Below are 24,886 nucleotides of genomic sequence, written 5' to 3' on the forward strand. Positions count from 1 at the left end.
TAAATTTCTGCCAACTACCCTTTCTGGTCACTCAATCAACATTTATTGAGAAATGACCAGGTACAAGATTCTTGCTAGACCTTAATTAAGACAGGTTAGTGAATATACTTTCTCAAGGGGAGCAGGGCTATGCTGTTCCTTCTACTGCCCTTTCTTTTTGCCCATTACTCCGTACACTACCCACAGTTCAAGTGCCAACTCTTCCATTAAAAAGCAATTCTTATAGTAACTTTATATCTATTTCTTTCTCTAAACTTTCACTAGAATAAGAGTACAGCACAGTTTGTAACCTACAGTTCACAGGATGTGTTATACTCTTGAGTAGAACTGAAAATTTAGTCAGGGGAAAAGGAAGGATTAAAATTTTCTTTCAAAACAACTAGAATTTTAGTGTTCAGAACAGTCTTAAAAGCCCAAAGGAGTCCACTGAGTGCCTGGGTGGCTCAGTCGTTTGGGCATCTGACTTCGGCTCAGGTCATGATCTCTCATTCCATGAGTTTGGACCCATGTCAGGCTCTGTGCTGACAGCTCAGAGCCTGGGGCCTGCTTCGGATTCTGTGTCTCCCTTTCTCTCTGCCCCTCCCCTGCTCACGCTCTCTTTCATTCTTAAAAATAAATAAACATGGGGAAAAAAAAAAAAAGCCCAAAGCAGTCCAATCTATTGCCAGACTTCTACAGAATATAAAGTATAATCAGCTACCCATCAATTACTTCACCCCTTTCCCAATTCATTTCACCAACTGAAACTGCATATGCAAACCAAATACATTTATTCAAATATAATTATATAGCACTTACTCTTCTTTCATCAACTGATTTTGCGGCGAGAATCATTCCTTCCAAACACTTTGAAATGATAGGAATAACTTTGCGTTCTGAGTCTGCAAATCCTCTGTAACACTCACTGAGTTTAATAGTCCTTCGTTCATCCATTTCTTGTAGTTGCTAATAATCAGAATTTTTTTTAAAAAAGGGAATATTAAATTTTCTTTTCATTCTGACGCAACCCCACCCCCCAAATTAGGATTCTACACTAACAGTCACACTGTTGTTAATACCTTTTCAACAGTCTCACAGTACTTAAAACCTGAGACTTGTTAGATAACACAAGGGAAAAAAAAAAAAAAAAATCAAGCCTTTCAGCACATCCTAAACCAGGTGACACTGGTTTTCAAATATTCTAAAGGGATCCCCTAACAGGCTACCAGCTCCCTACCTCGTACCACCTCCACCTTTCCATTCTTCAGTCAGAGCAGTTGTCTATGCTTCCAGGAAAAGCTGCACTCGAAAACAGAATTTTGATGTTTTTTTTTTCTTTCTTTTTAAGCAATTAGCCTGTAACATATATAAATCTGAGAGTTCTAAGTCCTTAAATTACTTCAGATTACTTCGGTAAGATCTCACTGGATTAAGGATCCATAGTTGACTGAATACCAACAGGTACTCAGACCTACCAGTCAGTCTACTGCTCAGTAACTATCAAAGGATTGGGGATACAAGATGAAAACAGGAAGCCAAAAGGTGAAAGTGGTACATACAATGGAATCCCCACAATTCAAAAATTTACTGGCACGTGCCCCTAAGAATTATGCTATGACAAGTGAAGCCAAATAACTTACAGGCATTTTTGACCCTTAATATTTGCCGACACTACTAACCTTTTTCTCCTAGGACACAGCTACACTGTTCAAGTCCCCACACTCCCACAGCCTTTATACCAGCTTTTCCTCTCTACTTCCCAAAGCTTGTGGATTTACTCTGACACCCACACTTTCACAAAGGAACTGTTCCCAGCATTACAAAATGGCAAGACTGGGGGCACCTAGGTGGCTCAGTCAGTTAAGTGTCTGACTTCGGCTCACGTCGTGATCTCGTAGTTTATACATTCTAGCCCCACACTGGGCTCTGTGCTGACGGTTCAGAGCCTGGAGCCTGTTTAGGATTCTGTGTGTCTCTCTCTCCCTCTGCACCACCCCCCCCCCCCATCCCCACCTTCCAGCGCCATCCCACTCATTCTCTTTTAAAAATCAACAAACACTGAAAAAAAAAAAATGGCAAGACTGCTCCATAGCAAGGTTCAAACAAAAGGATTAAGCACAAAACACAGTTTTGGTCTCCCCAGAACATAATGGCTTGGCTGGAGAGCCTAGAAAAGCACCACTGAGTGATGATGACTAGATGCTAGTCATGAGGCTAGATGCTCTGGATTAAATGACTGGAATATGATACCCACTCTAGGCCACCATCTCTAACTATGCTTCCATTGTACTGCTAATTTGCCTTACAACGAAAAAGAAAATATATCTGGGCTGACAACTCTTTCCACATAAGCTCTGCTCTCCCAGATACTACTTTCAACACTTTTCAATCCCTTTACTCTAATTTCTCTTCTTTCTAGAATAAGCAGTAACATAACTTAACCCTCATATAAATTCTGGGTCTTTACCTCAGGCTGTTTGGCAACTGTTTATCATCAAGTGATGACGGATGGAATTTGTAAGCAAACTCACGGCCTGAATTACATTTATGATCTGGCAACTAGGAAGACAAGCAGGCAAAATCCAGGCTAGCAAATACATTTCATAAGATTTATTTCTGCCACCTGGGGTAATGCCAGTAACTCTGGTATAGTGTCAAAAAGCTACATCCCAATTCTAGGTAAGCAGCTTACCAAGAACAATTCCAGTGAATCCCCCCTATGTCCTAATACTCAATGATACAGTATTAAAATTTATCTAGAAAATGTCATTGTTTTACTGGACTGTTTATTACACTAATAATTATTCAGTAGGAAAATTCGTGATTTCAAAGTTAGGAAAAAATTTACTTTTCAAATCTATAATCATAGAAGAAGTTCTTATCACTAGTCCTGATGACTAGTGAATCTAGAAACATCCTGGTTGATGCCTCAAATTTAAAAGTTTCACATATAAAAAGACTAGCTCTTCCAACTCTAAAACTAGATTAATTTCACATATCTAAACTTTACCTTGTAAATTTGAGGAATCACTACATAGAAATGTTTGTGCTGTTCTCCATTAAAGTTTTGTAATTGTGCCGCATATTCATTTTTATTTTCATCAGCCATATGTGTACGCAGATTCAACTGCTGTTTGGCCTAGAGACAAATTGGTCCACATCATTACCAACACAAATAACAACAACAACAAAATGATACCTGATTCATTTTTCTAAAAGTTATGCTAAACCTAGACTTTTTCCAACTATTAGTATCATTTAAAATTTAAGGAGATGCTTGCATATCTTATGGACAGAGCACTCTCCTATTGCAGCAATCCTTTTCTCTTTTTGCAACAGTCCTTCCCTTTGCAATAATCTGTTCAAATAAAGTTTCTCCTTACCAAATCCAGACTTTTTAAAATTAAACAAATGACAACATTATGGCTTGACCTGCAACAGTATGCTCTTAACCAGAAGAGGAAAAACACCATAGAAATACTTTAGACAGTTAACAAGTTAGAGTAAAACATTTAAAACATGGTCCACTTATATGCAACTCAGAACCAGAGTGAAACACTAATGATTAAATATATGATTTTTGGATATGGTAATACTCAACAATGATTTCAGTCTCTATACAAAACCAAAGGTACTTTCAGGAATGATTATTTAGAATATAGTTCTGTTCATCTCAAGCTCTTAGAGAAATGCTTTTTGAATAGGTCACATCAGCATCATCTACATTGGTAAGAACAGTAGAATACTAACATAAAATCATTAATTCTAGATTTATTGGAGGGGAATCTAAGTAAATTTCTCAATTACTCTAATGTAATAAGAAAAAAAAGAAAGAATTGAACTCCATTTTTCACAGTGCTCCAAGGAACCAATCATGTTATATGAGAGTGCTCTGGAAGTTGTAAAACACATTAATACACTTCATTGTTCTAATTCCATTTTCTACAAAATGTAGTGTCTAACCTTCTAACAGTAGGTCCACAAGTTAGTTCTTCTGAACTCAGAAACAAACTGACCTGTGGAAATACCTAGTAGCCAAGATAATAGAGAAGCCCACAAAAAAAAAAAAAAAAAAAAAAAAAAAAAAAAATTAATCTACAGTGTACTTGAAGATTCTAATACTTAAGTACTATGGAAACTAAACACCATAGCCCGAAGTATTTCTACAGAAAAATACATTTGAAGTTCTGGGACCTTAAGTACACATTCATTTACTTCTTCCCCCTTTCTCCCTGTTCCCACAAACTATGATGGAATAGAGGAATCCAAATTATTCCCTACTCACAATGGTCAGGCGAAACGGCTCCTGTTCTAAGTCACTGGCTGTGATTCCTAAAGCCTAGGGCAAAGGTTCCAGCAGGGCATATAGGAGTGTAAAGCTAGAAACTAGAACAACTGAAGCCCCCCTGTGGGCTTCATACTTAACTGCCTTTTTTTAAAATATTACATTAAAAAAATTTTTTTTAATTGTTGTAAAACACACAATATCATCTTAATTGACCATCTTAATCATTTTTAGGTGACCAGTTCAGGAGTGTTATGGTATACTCACATTGTTATGCAACTGCCTTTCTTTTCTTTAGAAAGATCAGTAATAGGCTTGCTCCTTCTTCACTTTTTTTTTTTTTTAACTTTTATCAGTAATTGCTCAATTGAAACTATGTTCCTTTCTCCTACCAGTCACTTACAACAGAATCCCTCTACTCTATAGTTCCTAAAGCAAATCCTCAAAGTTTTCCTAATTCTCTAATAAGTAAGGAGGTTGCAAACAAAGGAGTATAAAAAGGAAACTATAAACATTAAAATTCTTAAGTTAGGTCAAACTATTAACATATTCTATCTAGATTTCAAAATGTCTAATTAGTCTCTAAAGAGATCTCTATAGACAAAATAAAAAACATAAGTTAAATGAGAGTCCAGTTAGAGTCCCTTATCTTGCCTAGTACCTAAGCTATGTATTCCAATCAATGTTTGATAATAAGTCAAAGGAGTTTTTAAGGAGTGTCAACCAGCAAGCAAGCCTCCCATGTATACAACAGGGTTTGCAACTGTTGTGATCCACATTTTTATCAAATAATAATAACACATTATGTGCATGACATGATGCTAGGAAGGAAATGAATATATGGATGATCAAAATCAGGGTCCAAAAATCTTAACCGCAGAGTTAAGTCTAATAATTGATACAGACGTACACACGCATCTAAAATACCAACAGTACAAGTTATGAGACACATGTTCTCATATCACACCATATGTGAAAAGACATGGGGTTAACCATAAACCCAATGGGAGTCCATCCAAACAATGTGGTTGCTCAAAAAAAAAAAAAAAAATCAATATACATTTAGGCCATAATTAACATAAATTTGGTGTTCAAAATGAGTGAGGTAATCAAACTCTGGACTGATCAGACCATTATCTGGATTATTACATCCAACTGGAAGTTAACATAATTTAGGTGGGATACTGACAAATTAACAGGTATCCAAAGGAAAACAGTCATAATGAAAAGTGACTTAAAGCCATTTCCTCAGTAGAATAAAGAAATACAATGGTTCATCTAGGGACAGAGAATCTGCTATGAATATCTAAAGAGCTTTATGTAGAAAATACAGAATACTTTCCCAGTACCTCAAAGAAACTAAAACTAAACACAGCGATCAGTGGGATCAATATAAGGAAACGCTAGAGTTGGAAAAATCAAAAAAAGAACAAACTGCCTTAAGTCTGTGTATTTCCAATGACAAGGGACTTAACTATCATTAGAGGTATAAAAAGTCATTAAGAAATAGGGTAGAAAAAAATAAAACCCTCACAAGTTATACTAGAAGGACTTTAAGATAATTGTAATCTGAATTTTATATAATTTTATGGCTTTAAGTGGTAAAGAAAATGGAATGCAGAAAATTACCCCTCTGAAATGTCCAATGTTCTAAGATAAAGAACATACAGCAAAGAAGGAAAAGCTAAGCAGCAGTAGTTAAGGGCTGATCCTTACAAATAGTTACGTTATAAAACATCTGGCCCAGAATCAGCGACGGACAGTTCAGTTTTCCAAAATGAATGAAAGAATGAATGAAACAAAAACATAAATAGCTAACTAACATCACATACTTCTGACACTTTTATCTTGTTTTGCCTTGGGTCAAGTTAGGGAAGCACACTACCCAACCCCTAGTTGCATACCCCATCAACATACCTTAGACTTCCTATTCTGTTTTGGAATAGGATAGAAACTCATTCTTTTTTTTTTTTTTTTTTTTTTAGTTTAGAAACTCATTCTCAATAGCAATTATATCTTTCCTATGCATTCTGAATGCAGTTAAGACATTACAATAAAATAAACACAATCCGACTAACATGTGATTTGAAGTACACAAATATTTGTATATTTTAGATTTAGACGTAGTGTTTCTCTTGGAGAAATCTAATACCAATACAAATATTACAATTACCCTCCACATGCAAGTAATAATATTTTTATATCAAAGTCAGTTTGGATTATTTCTTACCTTTTCAACATCTGCCTTGGTTGCGTTAGTATCATTATCCAATCTTTCATAACTCTGTTGTGCCTTTTCTGCCTCTCTACATTCTCTTTCAAATTTCTTTTTACTCTGTTTAAAAAATTAAAATATCACACTAAGAAATAAAATTTACCTCATAACTTTAAAATGTTGCCACTGTACACTGTATAGAATTACACACTAAAAGTAAATTTTTCTAAAGTAGAAAAGAAATTTTAGTATTACAAATAACCCATGTGACTTAAATATCAGACATTATAGACTGTGAAGGAAAAAAAAATCATAGGCATGCCTGAGTTAATATTATATACTTCATCTTTTGCTAGTAAGAAAAAAAATCACATGTATTTTGTAATTATTTATTATAAGCTCATCTTCAGAGGACTTTTTGCTTTGTGTGGTGTTTTGTGTTTGGTTTTGTATGTTTATTTGGTTGTTTTTGGTGTTTGCTTGTTTTTATTTTTTGTGGTGGGATGTGGGAATGTCCCTCCAAAGTGGTTTCCTACTGTTTGTTCCAGGTGTCTCAGGAATACCATTAGCCCAGAACTCGGCCTTTAAATTTTTTTTTATTTAATACAAATTGCTACGACTTGGTAAAAGCTACTCATAATAGAGCCATGCAATATATACCATATTTCCTTTCTTGCATACTTTTTAAAGTTTTTAAATATTTATTGGGGGGGAGGGGCAGAGAGATGGAGACACAGAATCCGAAGCAGGTTCCAGGCTCTGAGCTGTCCGAAAAAAACAAACAAAACTTTTTTTTTTTTTAATTTGCTTAGTTTAAATTTGCTTAGACTAAATTTGCTTAGTTTTCAATGTACCTTTTTACATACTTTTGTAAATGTACTTTTAAGTCAACTCTAGTCTACACAGTTCTTTAAAAATCTGTCCTCAGGGCATCTGGGTGGCTCGATTGGTTAAGCGTTCGACTTCGGCTCAGGTCACGATCTCACGGTCCGTGAGTTCAAGCCCCGCGTCGGGCTCTGTGCTGACAGCTCAGAGCCTGGAGCCTGTTTCAGATTCTGTGTCTCCCTCTCTCTCTGCCCCTCCCCTGTTCATGCTCTGTCTCTCTCTGTCTCAAAAATAAATAAACGTTAAAAAAAAAATTTTTTTTTAATCTGTCCTCAGTTAATTCAAACATATTCAGAATTCTATAAATTTTACTTTCTTGATGAGATCTCTTCCAAAGGCTTTGACCTATTGAAATTTGGGTTATTGAAATTTGGATTGGTTACACCAAAGTGGACCTACTACATAGCTGTTACCCTGCAAATTCCCTTCACCATTATCAGATTCCTTTTACCTCTCCTTTGATTTGAATCTCCTGTTTCCCAATTCCACACCTTCCCCTTTCTTGGTTCATTTCCTTATTTTGCTAGAACACATTCAGCAGTAGCTTCCTAGACGATTTGTGGGAGCTAAGTCTCCATGGCCAAAAATAACTTCACCAACACTTTTAACTGATAAAATTTGGCTGGGTATGAAACTGTTGGAAACTGTCTTCCTTCAGAAATGTAAAAGTGCTAACCACTCCACTAACTTCTAGCTTCCTGCTCCCATTCTGATTATTGATCCTTTGCATAAAACATGTTTGTTTTGGGGGTGTCTGGGTGACTCAGTCTTAAGGTTTTAAGTGTCCAACTCTTGTGGCTCAGATCGTGATCTCACAGTTCGTGAGTCTGAGCCTCACACTGGGCTCTGCAATGACAGTGCAGAGCCTGCTTGGGATTCTCTTTCCCCCTCTCTCTCGTTCATGCTCTCTCCCTCAAAATAAATAAACTTAAAAAAAAAAGTTTTTCTTAGAAAAGCCCACCTCTCAGTGTAGCTGAAAATAGCTGATCCTTGCCACATTTGGAGCATGGTTAAATAATCTCATCCTGTCAAAGGCACCCATTAGAAAGTCTGCTGGGGATTTTTCTGAAAGTTTTCCCTCCCTGATAAAAAGGAACAGTTAGAAAAGAAATGCCCTCTTCTTCCTGCTTCTGCATGCAACTAAATGAGGATGTGGTGCTTGGCTGCTTCATTCAACTGCTGACCATAAGGGGACAAGCCTGAGGAAAAATGCCAACGTGGTCAAGATGGCAAAGTAGACACAGAGAGGAGAAGCAGCCTTAGTGACATGACTGAGCTATGGACCAACTCTGGAACTGCTCCATTTCTGAGCCCTGTTCTTATAAATCTGCATGCTCTGTTTGTTACCTAAACCCACTAACCGATAGACCTGGCATCTTTGGTACTTTTTTCATATTAATCTCTCACCATTCCTTCAAAATCTTCTTTGCACGCTATTCTCTTCTGCCCTCCATCTTTAATACCAGGGTGGCCTATTTTCATTATCCTGTGGTTCATAACTGTCTTTTAAACTGTTTTCCTCAATTTTCAATACTCTGTCACTAATTTAGCTTATTTCTCCCAGTTCTTTAAATCTCCTCTCAATAATTTCAAAAATACTAATAATCTTACAATTTCATTTTCTTGATTAAACAAGACAGAGAAGAAATGGGATCCTGCACATATTTCGACAAATTCCACAGAAATTATATTTGTCTCCCTCACTAGACCACAGGCTCCACAAAAATAAGGACTACGTCACTAATCACTTTTTTCACTATTCACTTTTGTACCAGGACTCAGTACATGTCAAGGATGCCTCCAATAAATACGAGTTGAGCTGAACTCACCTTTAATGGTATTGCTAATCAATGTCTTAAAGACATTATTCCCACATTTTGTTTTGATGCTTCTTTCTTGTGACCCCTATAACTTTTGCTTGTTAACTGTAAATTATTCTTTTTTTTTTTTTTAATTTTAATGTTTATTTATTTTTGAGAGAGAGAGAGATAGAGAAAGACAGAGACAGACAAAGGGCAAGCAGGGGAGGGGTGCAGAGAGAGGGAGACACAGAATCTGAAGCAGGCTCCAGACTGAGTTGTCAGTACGGAGCCCAACACGGGGCTCTAACTCACGAACCGCGAATCATGACCTGAGCTGAAGTCGGACACCCAACTGACTGAGCTACCCAGGTGCCCCTGTCAATTGTTCTAAAGGCAAGTCAGCACATAACAAAAATAATTTGTGTCAACACAAGTTTTTAAAGGGACCAATGACTCATGAGTGTAGGAGTCTGTTATTATGTGCAAATGAAAACACACACATACTCATTAGGTGGCAGATTCTAAGAATGCTAGTTAAGGTAATTTAAAATTTAATAAATGTAAACACTCCCTGAAAGTCTTGTTAAAACCAATTAGAATGAAAATGAAAACAAAAATGAAAGAGACTATTAATAGAACTAAAAATTCTCAATCAGCACTGGTGCCTAGAATCTTACATCAATGATATTCATACAGTAGAAATTTAACCTAAGCTTTGAATATGTGTTTTTTTAAAAAAACATTTATTGAGAGAGAGAGAGAAACATGTGTGTGTGTAGGGAAGGGGCAGAGAGAGACAGAGACAGAGACAGACTCTTAAGCAGGCTCGGTGCTGTCAGCAGAGCCCGACGCAGGGCTCAATTCCACAAACTGTGAGTTCATGACCTGAGCCAAAATCAAGAGTCGGACGCTTAACCAACTGAGCCATACAGGCACCCCTAAATATGTGGTTTTAAAACAAGAAAAAATGGCCAAAAACACATATATACACGAGGTTTTTTCATCTCAAACTTAAAAGTCCCTTTCCCAACAATTACAAACTAAACTGATTAACATAACATGAAAAACTCCTTTTAGCATAATTTTCAAGGAATACAGTGTCCATAATAAAAATACGCAAGTCAAGAGTAAACTGCTTGCGAACCTGTGGGTTCAAAAAGAATATTAATCTTGTACTACAGAACATCATTTGGCAGAGAATTTTAAGGAAAGGAGACAACAATGTTCCATGCAGACATATTGTTTTTCAAATGACTGTATGCCAGAATATCTAAGAAAAACCACATTAGCAAGTACCTTTGGAAAGTTTTTATAGTAAATAATTATTGCACTTTTATCATTTTATCTATAAATACTATCAAGTATTTTCTTTCCTATAATTTGAATGGTCTATGACCAGGAGTCCAGTACTAGGAACATTTTCATGATAGAATCACTGAACTGGAAGAAACATTTCACAAATCTAGTCCACAATCTTCAATTTTCATATTCTAAGGATGAAATCAAGAGAAATCATAAAAGGTACAACTACGATCTAAGTCCTCTCAGTCTCTGTCAAATGGTCTTCTAAGATACATCACTATTAATATCCCCATTACTCCTACCCTGTTATCAATAGTTTATAGTAACTACTGCAAAGTCAAAAACTATTTTCCTAAACATTTACAGATATCTGAAGACCACAGAGTTGGTATAAGTATAGAACCATACAGAAAAAAATAACAAAATGCACATTCTCTTTTTATACCAATGTTAAAAATGAATAAATACATAGAGAAATATTCAACTCAATAGATGTGAAGCATAGGAGAATTTAGGGCTAGTCTATAAAATTTTATGTTAAGCATGAAGACACTATAACTCACATTATCCATCTGTTTCCAGCACATATCAAGATACTGTTGAGCTTTTCGTCCTTCTTGAAGATGCTGAAGATCATAACCAAAGAAAAAAAAACAAAAAAACAAAAAACAAATAAAACAAACAAAAAATTACATTTAAATACTAAAAGTCTTTAAAAAACCCAAACGCTTTCGCTTAATTTTTTTAAGGTACTAATTATATAACTTGATATCAAGATTTAGGAAGAGATTATTAGTAGAGCAAAACTCTCAAATGCATTTTATAGGTATTATCTGAATACTGTAAGCACAACCTTTAAAACAGATATAATTTCTAGAAAAATACATATGTCCTAATTAAGGGTTGACAAATGTTTTCTATAAAGGGTCAGATATATATCTTAGGTTTTGCAAGCCATGTGGTCTCTGTTACAAATATTCAACTTTTCTGATATAATCAAAAGCAGCCACAGGCAATGCATAAATGAGTAAGTATGGGCCTGTTTCAATAAAACTTTATTTATAGTCACTGAAATTTGAATTTCATACAATTTTCACATACCATGAAATATTCTTTTGATCTTCTTTTCAACTATCCAAAATGTACAAACCATTCTTAGCCCATGGGAACTAAGAAAAACTGGCAGTAAGCTAAATTTGGCACATGGGCTGTAGGTTATCAAATCTTGGTCTTAAATCCAAAAAGATTACAAATTAGCAAGAGTATCTTAAAATGATTTTGGCTAGAAGAAACTGAGTGAAACAGAAAACCAGCTTATACTGAACAAACATTACTTTGAAAAGCAAAGTAATTATGTGAAAATATTTCATATTATATATAACTGGATAAAAACAATTACCATTTTTCTTTCAGTTTTCAGATCATGAGCATATCTCATTAATTCACCATAAACTCTGTGCGCCATTTCTTCTGCTACTACTTCTCGTTGTCCTGCATAGTCATTCAACTCGTTAAGGATGTTAAAAAAGGCTATACACGAGGTAAACCTGACAAAAACATATTAAAAAATGGTGAAATTTCCTTTATTTTCTTTACAAATGTTTTTTGTGAGGTATGGATTTAGCCTGACACCTGACAAATTTTAACATACTCAACCTAACTCTTTCTTCACTACTAACTCCAAATTAACTTTGTATGAAAGAATCCCATATTAAGCTCAAGTTGTATATGTTTGTATACTTTCAAGTAGTCTTAATTTATAAATAAAGGGATATATGGGGTCAAAAAATATTAAGAATACTACCTGCAGGCTCTTTTGACATACTGGAATCTCTTAAGTAGCCAAGTGACTGGCCTGAGCTGGGGTGACTGGCCCACTTGGTTGGATTCCTAGGACTGGCAGCTGAACCTGGTGCAGAGATGATACGCTTGCTCTCGAGGACAGAACCTGCCAATCATACCACTCAAATGCATCTCGATGGCTGATCTACAGAACAATTTTGCTATCAGCTCTGGACACAGCTGCTTGTATGCCTGCCCACATCCTGAATGGAAGTAAAGTGCCATTATAGTTGGCACCAAAAGAGGGGTAAGAAGGGGCAAAAATAAGGGTAAAAAATGTGTGTGGAGAGAAGGAAAGAAACAGAGAATTGCTGTATTAAAATGTATAGATCTACTCTGAATACACTGCCAGACTATTCTTTTGGCTGAAGGCAAATAGCTCAGATAGAACTCCATTAACACTAAACCTAAGAATCCTAACAATTAACAATTATACACAAAGCTGTTTTAAGTCTAGTCTCGTTTCTGCATTTCAGAGCCATCCACATACCCCTGTTTAAGACCAAAAAGCTCATAAGTAATTCCCAAACTTTTATTCAGAGTTCCAAGATTACCCTGACAACCTCATTTCTTTTCATTATCCCTTTAAACCAACCAGCCAAACTATCTTAATACCTCTAAGAGTAAAAGCAAGAATCTAATAAGCTAACAACTACAGAATCAAGTATGGAAAAAATACGAAAGACTAAGTGACTCAAGTGAAGTCCCACATACTTCAACTATTTCAGAAAACTGAGCCCACTGAAATATTCGTTCTTATTAAAGTCATTCCTTCTTCATAAAACTGTGATTTAATTAAAACTTTAAAAAATCATTATAAAGGGCTAACAGCATATTTATTTTACTAAATAACACAAATATTAGTATTTTTTAAATTTTAATATGCAATAATAAACAGGTGTAGAATTTACCTTGGCTCTTCATCTTTGGAGGAACGTTTGGGACAGTACTTCTTAACCAGATTTCTATAGGAAGAAAAAAATTTTTTAACGTACAAAATATACTACTACTGAAACTGAAATATTCTCTAAGTTGCCAATTTCATGATATCAAGAATTTAATGATAAAAAACAAGACAGCAGTATAATCATCTACTACCATTAACATATTATCTCTACATTTTGTTCTGAAAACACTGGTATCTGTAAAAGGAAATATTATTATCTGTGTTTATATGAGTGTAATCATATTAATAAGGATGATTATGCTAGCAAATAAGCAAAGAAGAGGAGGAAGAGAAGAAACAAAGTTCAGTGTACGACACTGAGTCACAGCAAAAAGACATGTACTTCAAAGACATACCATCACTATTTTGTTTTGCAATTCAGATATTTTAAAATGAACTAAGATATGAAAACAAATGCTGATTCACTAATAGGATAAAAGAATAGTTGGTCAGCATCCTCCATAATTCTACTTTTATATGAACATCATTATGGGACCCTTCACATTCTCTTTTTTTAAGGCATATTAATTACACTTATACTGCAACTTTCTTTGCCTGCATCTACGTCCATTCTAGACAGTCTCAGACTAACATGCTATCTCATCTCATCTTTGCAAACTCATAAGAAGACTAGAACATGGACTCTGAAATAACACTATACTACCTGGGTTTGAATCCTGGCTGTTTTGTGTGGCATCTAGTGTCCTTGGATAATTCACTTGCCCAATTTCCTATCAATAGCAATAACAGTACCTACACCCCACAGGGTTATGAAAATTAAAGTGGATAATATTTGTAAAGCATTTAACACAGTGCTTTATACAGTTCTCAAAATATGGTCCATGGACAAGTAAAGCTCCACAGATTGTTTGTGACTAATCCACAAAAAGCTAAGTACACAAGTTGAGAGTAAGTTTATGTCTATTGAATCTAATAATAAAAAAATTGGTGCCTGTATTTTACATGTCTCTTTTTTATGACATTTTTTCTGGCATTAAATTTTTATTGGATTTTACAAAAGCAACAATACACAATGAATTGGAAACTCAAAAAGAAACTAGTTCATCAACACAAATATGATATATACTGCTTTAACCTATAGGCATTTAAAAAATAAATGACCCTATGGCCTTTCAAATAAATACTTCAAAAGAAGCATTGTTCTAATTATTCTCAAATCATTATCAATTCATTCCATTTAATTCAGCTTATTCATTCTATAATTATCCTCTATATGCTAGGCACTGTGCAAGTTACTGGGAACATTAGAAATGAGAGAATATCCACATTCAAGATTTACATTCCATTGAAAGGAATACAGAAGTATATACCAATAATTACAACATACAACATAATAACTGCTATGATAACGGTATGCAAAGGATGCTATAATACAAAAGAGAAGGTCTTAACACCCTGAAGAGTCAGGGGAGAGAACAGGCAAGACACTGAGGAGGGTTACATTTACCAAGTTAATTAAAAAACTCATAGTCACCACTGGTTGTAAAACAAGGTACAGGATAAAAGCTTCAGGCCTTACATTTATATACTTGTTTACCAAAAGTTTAATAGAAAGGAGGGGAAGGGGCCCCTGGATGGCTCAGTCTGACTTTGAGTGTCTGACTTTGGCTAGGGTCATGATCTCACAGTTCCTAAGTTCGAGCCTCGCATCAGGCTCTGTGCTGACAGCTCAGAGCCTGGAGCCTGCTTTGGACTCTGTGTCTCCCTCTCTCTCTGACCCTCACCCCCTCCCTCTCTCCCCCCCCCCCCCGCCCTTCCTCCCTCCTGCCCTCCTCCTCTCTCTCTCAAAAAATAAACATTAAAAAATTAAAAAAAAAAAAAAAAAAAAGAAAGAAAAAGAAAGGAGGGTAAGATGGAAGAGAACAAAGATCCAGAGCTTCTCTCTTCCATAACACTCACGGCTACAAGTACATACAGTGCAACTCACTCTGGGAATGACCTGAAGACTAGCAGAACACCTCTTCTACAACTAAAGATATACAGAAAAAGCCCATCAAAAAAAGGATAGTAGGGGCAGCAACATAGTCAGGAACCAGATATCACAAGTGCAGAGGTCTTACCTAAGGAGCAAAGGGATGAAGCCCTACATAAAGTACCCTCCCTCTCTGGGGATCTGCACAAGGAAAGCAAGCCCCCGTAACATCTGGCTTTGAAAACCACCAGGACTTAACTATGAGAGAGAGCCACAGGTCTACAGGAAAGTGAGACTCTGCTCTTCAAAGAGCCAGTGAATATCATTCATGGGAGGCCCAGCACAGTGGCAGTAGTTTGAAACATGCCTGGACCATACGTGAAGGACATTTATGGACTAATATTAGGAAGTATGCAGAAGAGCAGGTATCTGTAGGAAATTTCTCCAGAAATGGAAGCATTGGCAGTTGCCATCTTTCTTTCGTTCCTTCAGCCTACTTGGCCCTCTCCTGGCAGGCACCACCAGTTCTGAAACTCTCCCATCTACTTTGGTAGAACTGTTCACCCAGTCCAGTGTTCCCCTGCAGACCTACCCTATTTAACCTATCTGCTCTGGCAGGTACCCTTCCAAAGCAACTCCTGACCTGGGAAAGGCTAGGGGCCCAGGAGCCCAGCTCCACACCCCCGAGCATGCCTGCTCAGCATGTCACAGTGGGGCCTGGCAGCCAGCTATACCAGGAGCTAACTCCACCACCACCACACTCACAACAGGCCTCTCAGCCAGGAGCACTGTGGCCCAGTCAGAACATGAGGGTGCGAAGAGCCCATACAGGGACTATCCCTGGAGTGCCTGGTTCTGCTGACCAAGGGAAATTGTATTACTTTGGCCCAAAGAATACCTTCTACATAAGGCCACTTGCTTTCAAGACCAGGAGCCACAGGTGACCTATCTAATATATGGAAACCAACAGAGAGACAAAACAAGGAAATAGAGGAATACGATCCAAATGAAAGAAAAGACAAAATCTCAGAAAAAGGACTAAATAGAACAGAAATAGGCAATCTACTGGATAAAGAATTCAAAATAATGGTCATAAAGATGCTCACCAGACTTGAGATAAGAATAGATGAATTCAGAATTTAAACAAAGAGTTAAGAAAATATAAAAAACAAATCTATGAGAGCTGAAAAATACAAAACATGAAGTGGAAAATACACTAAAGGAAGCAGAAGAATGAATGAGTAATCTGGAAGACAGAGTAGTGGGACTCATCCATGCTGAAAAGGAATTTTTAAAGAATAGGTTAAAGGGACACCTGGGCAACATCAAGCATACTACCATTTGCATTATAGGGGGGTCCCAGATAGAAAAGAGAGAGGACAAAAAAACTTATCTGAAGAATTAATAGCTGAAAATTTCCCTAACTTGGAAAATAAAACAGATATCCATGCCAAGAAAGGAAAGAAAGCCCTAAAGGAGATGAACCCAAAGAGGTCCACAGCAAAGCACATAATAATGCAATGTCAAAAATTAAAGAGACAATCTTAAAGCAGCAAGACAAAAGCAAATATTATGTATACAGCAACAATCACCTAAGTCTATCAGCTGATTTCCAGCAGAAATTCTGCAAGCCACAAAGGAGTAGCATGACATTCCAAATGCCGAAAGGAAAAAAACCAACAACCAAGTATAGTCTACATAGCAAGGTTATCATTCAAAGTGAAGGAAAGATAGTTTCCCAGACAAGCAAAAATTAAAAAACTTTATCACCACTAAACTGACCTTAAAAAAAAGTGCTTTAGGGACTTCTTAAGGTAGAAAAGGCCATAAATAGAAGAAAGTTATGAAAAGAAAAAATTTCACCAGGAAAAGCAAATATATGGTGAAAGTATTAGATCACTCATAAAACTAGTATGATGGTTAAAGACAAAAGCAGTAAAATCAATTTTGTTTACAATAATTAGTTAAGGGATACACAAAATAAAAAGATATAAAATGTACCATCAAATACATAAAAGTGCTTTAAGAATGTGTTTGAACTTCAGTGACCATCAATTTAAAATAGACTGCTATATACATAGCATGTTATATATTGAACCTCATGGTAACCACAAACCTAAAACAAGTAACAGATACACAAAAAAACAAAGAGAAAAGAACCCAAGCATAACACTAAAAAAAAGTCATCGGGGGCGCCTGGGTGGCTCAGTCTGTTAAGCAGCTGACTTCGGCTCAGGTCATAATCTCACAGTTTGTGAGTTCAAGCCCCAGGTCAGACTCTGTGCTGACAGCTCCGAGCCTGGAGCCTGCTTCGGATTCTGTGTGTGTGTCTCTCTCTGACCCTCCCCTGCTCACACTCCGTGTGTGTGTGTGTGTGTGTGTGTGTGTGTGTGTGTGTGTGTGTGTGTATGTGTGTCTCAAAAATAAACATTAAAAAAATTTTTTTTAAGAAGTCATCAAATCACAAGGGAGAAAAGCAAAGAAAAAAGACCTAGAAGAACTACAAAAACAACTAGAAAATCGTTAACAAAATAGCAATCAGTAAATATTAATGATTTTAAATGTAAATGAACATTTAATGCTCCAATCAAAAAACGTAAATACTCCAATCAAAGTAACTAGGTAACTGAATAGATAAAAAAAACAAGACCCATCTATATGCTGCGTACAAGGGACTCACTTCAGACCTAAAAATACATACAGACTGAAAGTAAAGGGATGGAAAAAGATATTCCAGGCAAATGGAAACAATAACAAAAGCTGAGACAGCAATACTTACATCAAACAAAACAGACTTTAAAACAAAGATGGGCGTTACTTAATGTAAAGAGATTAACCCAATAAGACAATACAACAACTGTAAATATCTATACACCCAACAAAGAAGCATCTAAATATATAAGCCAAATATTAACAGACATAAAGGGAGAAATTGATGGTAATACAGTAAAAGTAGGGAACTTTGACACCCACTTACATCAACAGATGACAACACAGGTATATGCAAAATCTATAAGGAAACTTTGGCTTTCAATGACACATCAGAACACATGCACCTAACAGATATATACAGAACATTCTACCCAAAAAGAACAGAATACAGTCTTTTCAAGTACAAATGGAACAGGCTCCAGGATAAATAACATTTAGACCACAAAACAAGTCTCAATAAATTTAAAAACACTGACATCACATCAAGCATCTTTTCTGACCACAACAGTATGAAACTAGAAAATCAATCACAAGAAAAAAACTGGAAAAAACAAAAACATATGGAGGCTGAACAATATGCAAGTAAATAACCAATGGGTCAACAAATAAATTGAAGACAAAATAATAAAATATCTTGAGACAAACAAAAATGTAAACTCGACACTGAAAATCTTTGGGACACAGCAAAGGCAGATCTCAGAGGAAAGTATAATGATACAAGACTTCCTCAAGAAATAAAAAAATCTCAAACAATCTAACCTTACATCTAAAGGAACTAGAAAAAAAAAAAACACACAGGGGCACCTAGGTGGCTCAGTCGGTTAAGCATCTGACTTTGGCTGGGGTGGTAATCTCGCGGTTAGTGAGTTCGGGGCCCACGTCAGGCTCTGTGCTGACAGCTCAGAGCCTGGAGCCTGCTTTAGATTCTCTGTATTACTCTCTCTCTACCCCTCCCCAACTTGTGCTGTCTCAAAAATAAATAAACGTTAAAAAAATAAAAACAAAGAAACAAACAATAAATCATTACCCAGACTCAACTAGAAAAAAAGAGAGGACTCAAATAAATAAAATCAGAAATGAAAGAGGAGAGACGTTAAAACCAACACCACAAATATACAAAGATTATAAGAGACTACTATGGAAACTTATATACTAACAAATTGGACAACCTAGAAGTAATGGATAAATTCCCAGAAAAATACAATTTTCACGAATGAATCGGGAAGAAAGAAAATCTGAATACACTAATACTAGTAATGAAACTGAATCAGAAAAACAAACAAACCTCAGTGCACCTGTGTGGCTCAGTCACTTAAGCATCTGACTTGGGCTCAGGTCATAATTTCATGGTTTGTGAGTTTGAGCCCCGCTATCAGGCTCTACACTGACAGCTCAGAGCCTGCTTCAGATCCTCTGTCTCCCTCTTTCTGCTCCCCCAGTCCCGCCTATGTCTGCATGCTCTCTCTCAAAAATAAATAAATATTCTAAAAAAAGTTTTTAAAAAAACATTCAACACAATTAAGTGGGATTTATTACTGGAATGCAAGAATGGCTTAAATCCATAAATCAATCAATGTGAATGTAGCACATTAACAAAACAAAGAATAAAAATCATATGATAATCTCAACAGATGCAGGAAAAGAATTCAGCATTCATTCATGATAAAAACTCTCAAAAAGGTAGGTATACAGGGAACATTCCTCAACATAATAAAGTCCATATATGACAAGCCAACAGCTAACACCACACTCAATGGTGAAAAGCTGAAAGCTTTTCCTCTAAGATCAGGAACAAGACAAAGATGATCACTCTTTCCACTTTCAATTAACATAATAATACAAGTTCTAGCCATAGCAATCAGAAAAGAAAAATAAAAAGCATCCATATATTTAAGGAATAAGTAAAATGTTACTATTGACAGATGACACAATACCATATAAAGTCTTAAAGACTCCACCAAAAACAATAAATGAACTAAGAATAAATGAATTCAGTAAAATCGCAGGATACAAAATTAATATACTGTTGTGTTTCTATAAACTAATGACAAAATGAGAAATTAGTCCCATTTACAACTGCATCAAAAAGAATAAATATCTAGGAATAAATTTAAACAAAGAGGTGAAAGACCTGTACTCTGAAAACTATAAAACGATGAAAGAAATAAAAGATGGCACAAATAAATGGAAAGATATTTCATGCTCAATTGGAAGAATTATATTGTTAAAATGTCCATACTACCCAAAGCAATCTACACATTCAAAGCAATCCCTATCAAAACACCATTTTTTCACAGAACTATAACAAATAATCCTACAATTTGTATGGAACCACAAAAAGACCCTGAATAGCCAAAGTAAACTTGAGAAAGAAGAACAAAACTGGAGATATCACAATCCCAGATTTCAAAGTACACCACAAAGCCTCAGTATTCAAAACAGTATGGTACTGGCACAAATACAGACACATGGATCAACAGAACAGAATAGAGAGCCAGAAATAAATCCACGCCTTTATGGTCAATTTATCTTTGACAAAGAAGGCAAGAATATATAATAGGGAAAAGCCAGTCTCTTCAATAAATGACGCTGGGAAAACTGAACAGATGTGTGCAAAGGAATGAAATGGAACTTAATTATACCATACACAAAATAAACTCAAAATAGATTAAAGACCTGAAATTATAAAACTCCTAAAAGGAAAAAAACATGGGCAGTAAAGTCTTGGACATTGGTCTTGGCATTACATTTTTAGATCTCTCTTCAGCCAAAGGCAACAAAAGCAAAAATAAATAACTGGGACTACATAAAACTAAAAGCTTTTTTCACAGCAAAAGAAACCATCAACAAAATGAAAAGGCAACCTACTAAATGGAAGATATGTGCAAATGATATATCCAATGGGAGTTAATATCTAAAATATATTAAAAAAAAGCTCATACAACTCAACACCAAAAGAACAATCTCATTAAAAATAGCTATAGTTATCTGAATAGACATTTTTCCAAAGACATACAGATGGCCAACAGAAACATCAAAGAATGTTCAACCTCACTAACCATCAAGGAAACGAAAAGCAAAACAACCTCACATTTTTCAGAATGGCTAGTATCAAAATAACAAGAAACAAGTGCTGGTGAGGATGTGGGGAAAAGGGAACCCTAGTGCCCCTATGTTGGTGGACATGTAAATTGGTGCAGCCTCCAGCCTCTATGGAAAACAGCATGGAAGTTCCTCAAAAATTTAAAGATAGAAATACCACATGACCCAGTAATTTCACTTCTGGATATTTCTCCAAAGAAAATGAAAATACTAATTCAGGAAGATATATGCACTTGTATATTTATTGCAGAATTATTTAAATAGTGAAGATACAGAAGCAACCTAAGTATCCATCAATAGATGAATATATAAAGAAGATGTGGGACACAGACACACACTCACCCACACAAGAATATTACTCAGCCATAAAAAAAAAAAAAAAAAAATTTGCCATTTGCAACAACATGAATGGACCTAATGAATATTATGTTAAGTGAAATATGTCAGACAGAGAAAAATAAATGCCATACGATTTCACTTCTGTGTGGTGGACCATAAAAAAAAAAAAAAAAAAAACTGAAAGAGTTATAAATACAAAGAACAAAAACTGGTGATTACCAGAGAGGAGAAGATAAGGGAGATGGGTGAAATAGGTATGAGAGGTTAAGAGGTACAAACTTCCAGTTATAAAATAAGTCAACCATAGGGATTTAAAGTACAGCATAGTCAATACAGTCAATTATAGTGCAATAAGTGATGACAGATGGTAACTACACTTATCATAGTAAGAACTGTATGATTTATATAAATGTTTAAATCATTATGTTGTACGCCTGAAACTCATAACATGTCAACTATATTACAATTAAAAATAAATGTCTTAGGGGTACCTGGGTGGCTCAGTCTGTTAAGAGTCTGAATCTTCATTTCATCTCAGGTCATGATCTCACGGTTATGAGATTGGGCCTCGCACTGGGCCTGAAGCCTGCTTAATATTCTCTCTCTCTCCCTCTGCCCCTCCCCTACTCACACGCAAGCACTCTCTCAAAAGTGAAATAAGTATATTAAAAAAATGTTTTTAAAGCTTTACTAACATTTACCACACCACGCTAGTACATGTACATTAGTTATTAATAATTGTGCACACACACATGTTCAATTTCTACAGGTAAGGAATAAAAAGTTCAGAGACTGCTGGCCTAGAGATATCAAATATATAAAACGCTTTTCCATAACATAATATGGTAAAAGAACAATAGAAGGCTCTATAGAGGAGCTTCCCCAGAGGAGAAAGGTTGAAATTTGATTCCCTGACATGCCCTGAAAAGGTAAACAAGAATTAGACAACTGGAAAGCCCAGGGGGAATTCTAAATAGAGAAGACCTAATGAGCAAAGGCAAGGAAAAGAAAAATACTATAGCATTTATGAAGAACTACAAATGGGTTCATTGTTGCTGGAACATCAACTGTGAACCAAAAATGGTAATTAGTGAGGTTGGAAAGATATATGTGGAGCAGCAGAGGCCCTTCTACATCATATTAAGGAAATCCAACCATACACCCTTAACCATTGGTTCTTAGTCAAAGTTATCTGAAACACCACCCAAAATCGTTTTTGTGGATGAATTAATTTATTAACTCAAACATCAGCGAATCTATGTGCTACCCATTGATTATTTCAGGTACCATATCAACAGAAAGAATGATGAATCATAGCTACCACACCAGTTAATTGTATATGACCTAGAGTCTTTCTAAGAGAGAACTCAAAAAGGAAGATGGGGAAGCGATGGGAATAATTCAGTTAATTAGAAGAGACAAATACACAAAGACAGAAAGTAGATGAGTGGTTGCTAGGGCCTGAGGGAGGGGTGAATGGAGAATGACTGCTGATGGGTACGGGGATTTCTTATTGCAATGATAAAAATATTCTAACATTAAATATTGGTAACAGTTTGACAACTCTGTGAGTATACTAAAAACCACTGAATTGTATACGTTAAAAGGGTGAAATCTTATGGTATGTAAATGATACCTCAATAAAGCTGTTATAGGAGGAGGAATGTCTATTGGATAGCAGTCCATTTGCCACAGGTATGTACATCAAAGAGAGATAACAGCACTGATACCAAAAATATTTAATTTAGCAATTACAAGGTAACTAATTTATGAGCACATTGATTAAGATAACTACAGTCTAGGGGTGCCTGGGTGGTTCAATCAGTTAAGCGTCCAACTCTTGATTTCGACTCAGGTCACGATCTCTCTGTTTGTGGGTTCAAATCCTGCATCAGGCTCTGCGCTGAAAGTGTGGAGCCTGCTTGGAATTCTCCCTCTCTCTCTCTCCACGCCCCCCCCACCTGCTCATGCTCTCTCTCAAAATAAATAAACTTAAAAAAAAAAAGAAAAGAAACATAACTACACAGTCTCCAACATATAAATGTGTTGTATTCTAGAAATTATTCATTTTCATTCATTCATTCAATCATTCATTCATTCATTCATTCCTATAAGACAGAGAGAGAGAGAGAGAGAGAATGAATGGGGGAGGAGCAGAGGGAGAGGGAGAGGGAGAGGGAGAGGGAGAGGGAGAGGGAGAGGGAGAGGGAGAGGGAGAAAGAGGATTTTAAGGAGGCTCCAAGCCCAGCAGGGAGCCGAACACAAGGCTGGATCTCACGACTGTGACCGAGATCATAACCTGAGCCAAAATCAAGAGTTGGATGCTTAACTCACTAAGCCACCCAGGAGCTCCTAGAAATTACTTTTTTATTTTTTAATGTTTGTTTATTTGTGATAGAGCACAAGCAGGGGAGGGGCAGAGACAGAGAGGGAGACATAAAATCTGAATCAGGCTCCATGCTCCAAGTGTCAGCACACAGCCTGACTTTGGGCTTGAACCCACAAACCAGGAGATCATGACCTGAGCCAAAGTCAGACACTTAACCAACTGAACCACCCAGGTGCCCCTAGAAATTAATTTCAAAGTCAGTGATTTTCAACCATGAATCCATGAATTATTTTAAACAAAAATAAGCCAAACTTGGGCAAAAAACATTTCAAAGAGCAAGTAGTTTCAAACTCTGAACACATTTTTGTATATCAACATTTTAAGCACTATTTAGAATTCCAGGCTATAGAGGGCATTAACTGTTTTGCCTATCTGCATCACTGACTACCCTTTATTTTCTAACAGCTTGTGACAGATACATTTCTGCTCATCAAAAAAAACACGTGATTTTATACATTTCCCAGCCCCCCCTGCAGTTAGGCAAGACCCCGTGACTAATTCTGTATCATGGGCCATAAGCTCTGTGTAACTACCAGACTAAAGCACTGACAACTTGTGCATAACCCTAAGGGCTCTCCCATTCCCTGCTGAAGCAACTGTGGAGGCTCCATGCAGAGATGGAAGATGAAAATAGTCTGGATTTTGAGTTATCACATGGGCTACCCTAGAGAGTTATCACTTGAACTTGTAGTCAACTTTGCATTAGCAAGAAATAAGATCTGCTGTGTAAAACCCCTGGGATGTGGAGTTACTACTTCAGTACTGCCTAGCATATCCAAAACTACAGCTCTTTCAATGTCACATCTATGTAGTTATGGTGCTGCTGGCCACATGCTATGGTCTAGAAATATTTATTTGATCCAGCCTCATTATTCCAGGCTAACAAAAGTCAGTCTTAAAATTTCTGTTGTACTTCTTGGGAAAACATGTGCTCTCTCTGCTGAAGCTAAACTGATAGGATATAATCTTAGATTTACCATGTGAGAAGAGACTATTTGGGAATTAAACCAACAGAGAGGAAAGCAAAACCAAGAGAAGAGAATTCTTAACATTTTCCTGAGTATCCAGATCCCTGAACTTTTCAGTCACATTAATAAATTCCAATCTGAGTTGGGCTTCTGTCTCTTAAAATAAGAAAGTAATACTTTTATCTTT

At 36.2% G+C, this 24,886-nt stretch overlaps 1 protein-coding gene across 3 annotated transcripts in view; it reads right to left on the reverse strand.

Moving 5' to 3' along the window:
* Nucleotides 1–24,886, reverse strand: part of FNBP1L (formin binding protein 1 like) — a 124,273-nt gene that overhangs the window by 22,987 nt on the left and 76,400 nt on the right. For all 3 annotated transcript variants that reach the window (XM_047871946.1, XM_047871945.1, XM_047871944.1), the window contains exons 3-8: nucleotides 13,222–13,275; nucleotides 11,868–12,015; nucleotides 11,032–11,094; nucleotides 6,495–6,599; nucleotides 2,990–3,118; nucleotides 799–945 (exon numbers count right to left, since the gene is read on the reverse strand). In XM_047871946.1, coding sequence (XP_047727902.1) covers nucleotides 799–945; nucleotides 2,990–3,118; nucleotides 6,495–6,599; nucleotides 11,032–11,094; nucleotides 11,868–12,015; nucleotides 13,222–13,275 — 646 coding nt within the window. The remainder of the gene's footprint in view (nucleotides 1–798; nucleotides 946–2,989; nucleotides 3,119–6,494; nucleotides 6,600–11,031; nucleotides 11,095–11,867; nucleotides 12,016–13,221; nucleotides 13,276–24,886) is intronic.

The sequence above is a fragment of the Prionailurus viverrinus genome, chromosome C1 (assembly GCF_022837055.1).
Source record: "Prionailurus viverrinus isolate Anna chromosome C1, UM_Priviv_1.0, whole genome shotgun sequence".
Classification (NCBI taxonomy): domain Eukaryota; kingdom Metazoa; phylum Chordata; class Mammalia; order Carnivora; family Felidae; genus Prionailurus; species Prionailurus viverrinus.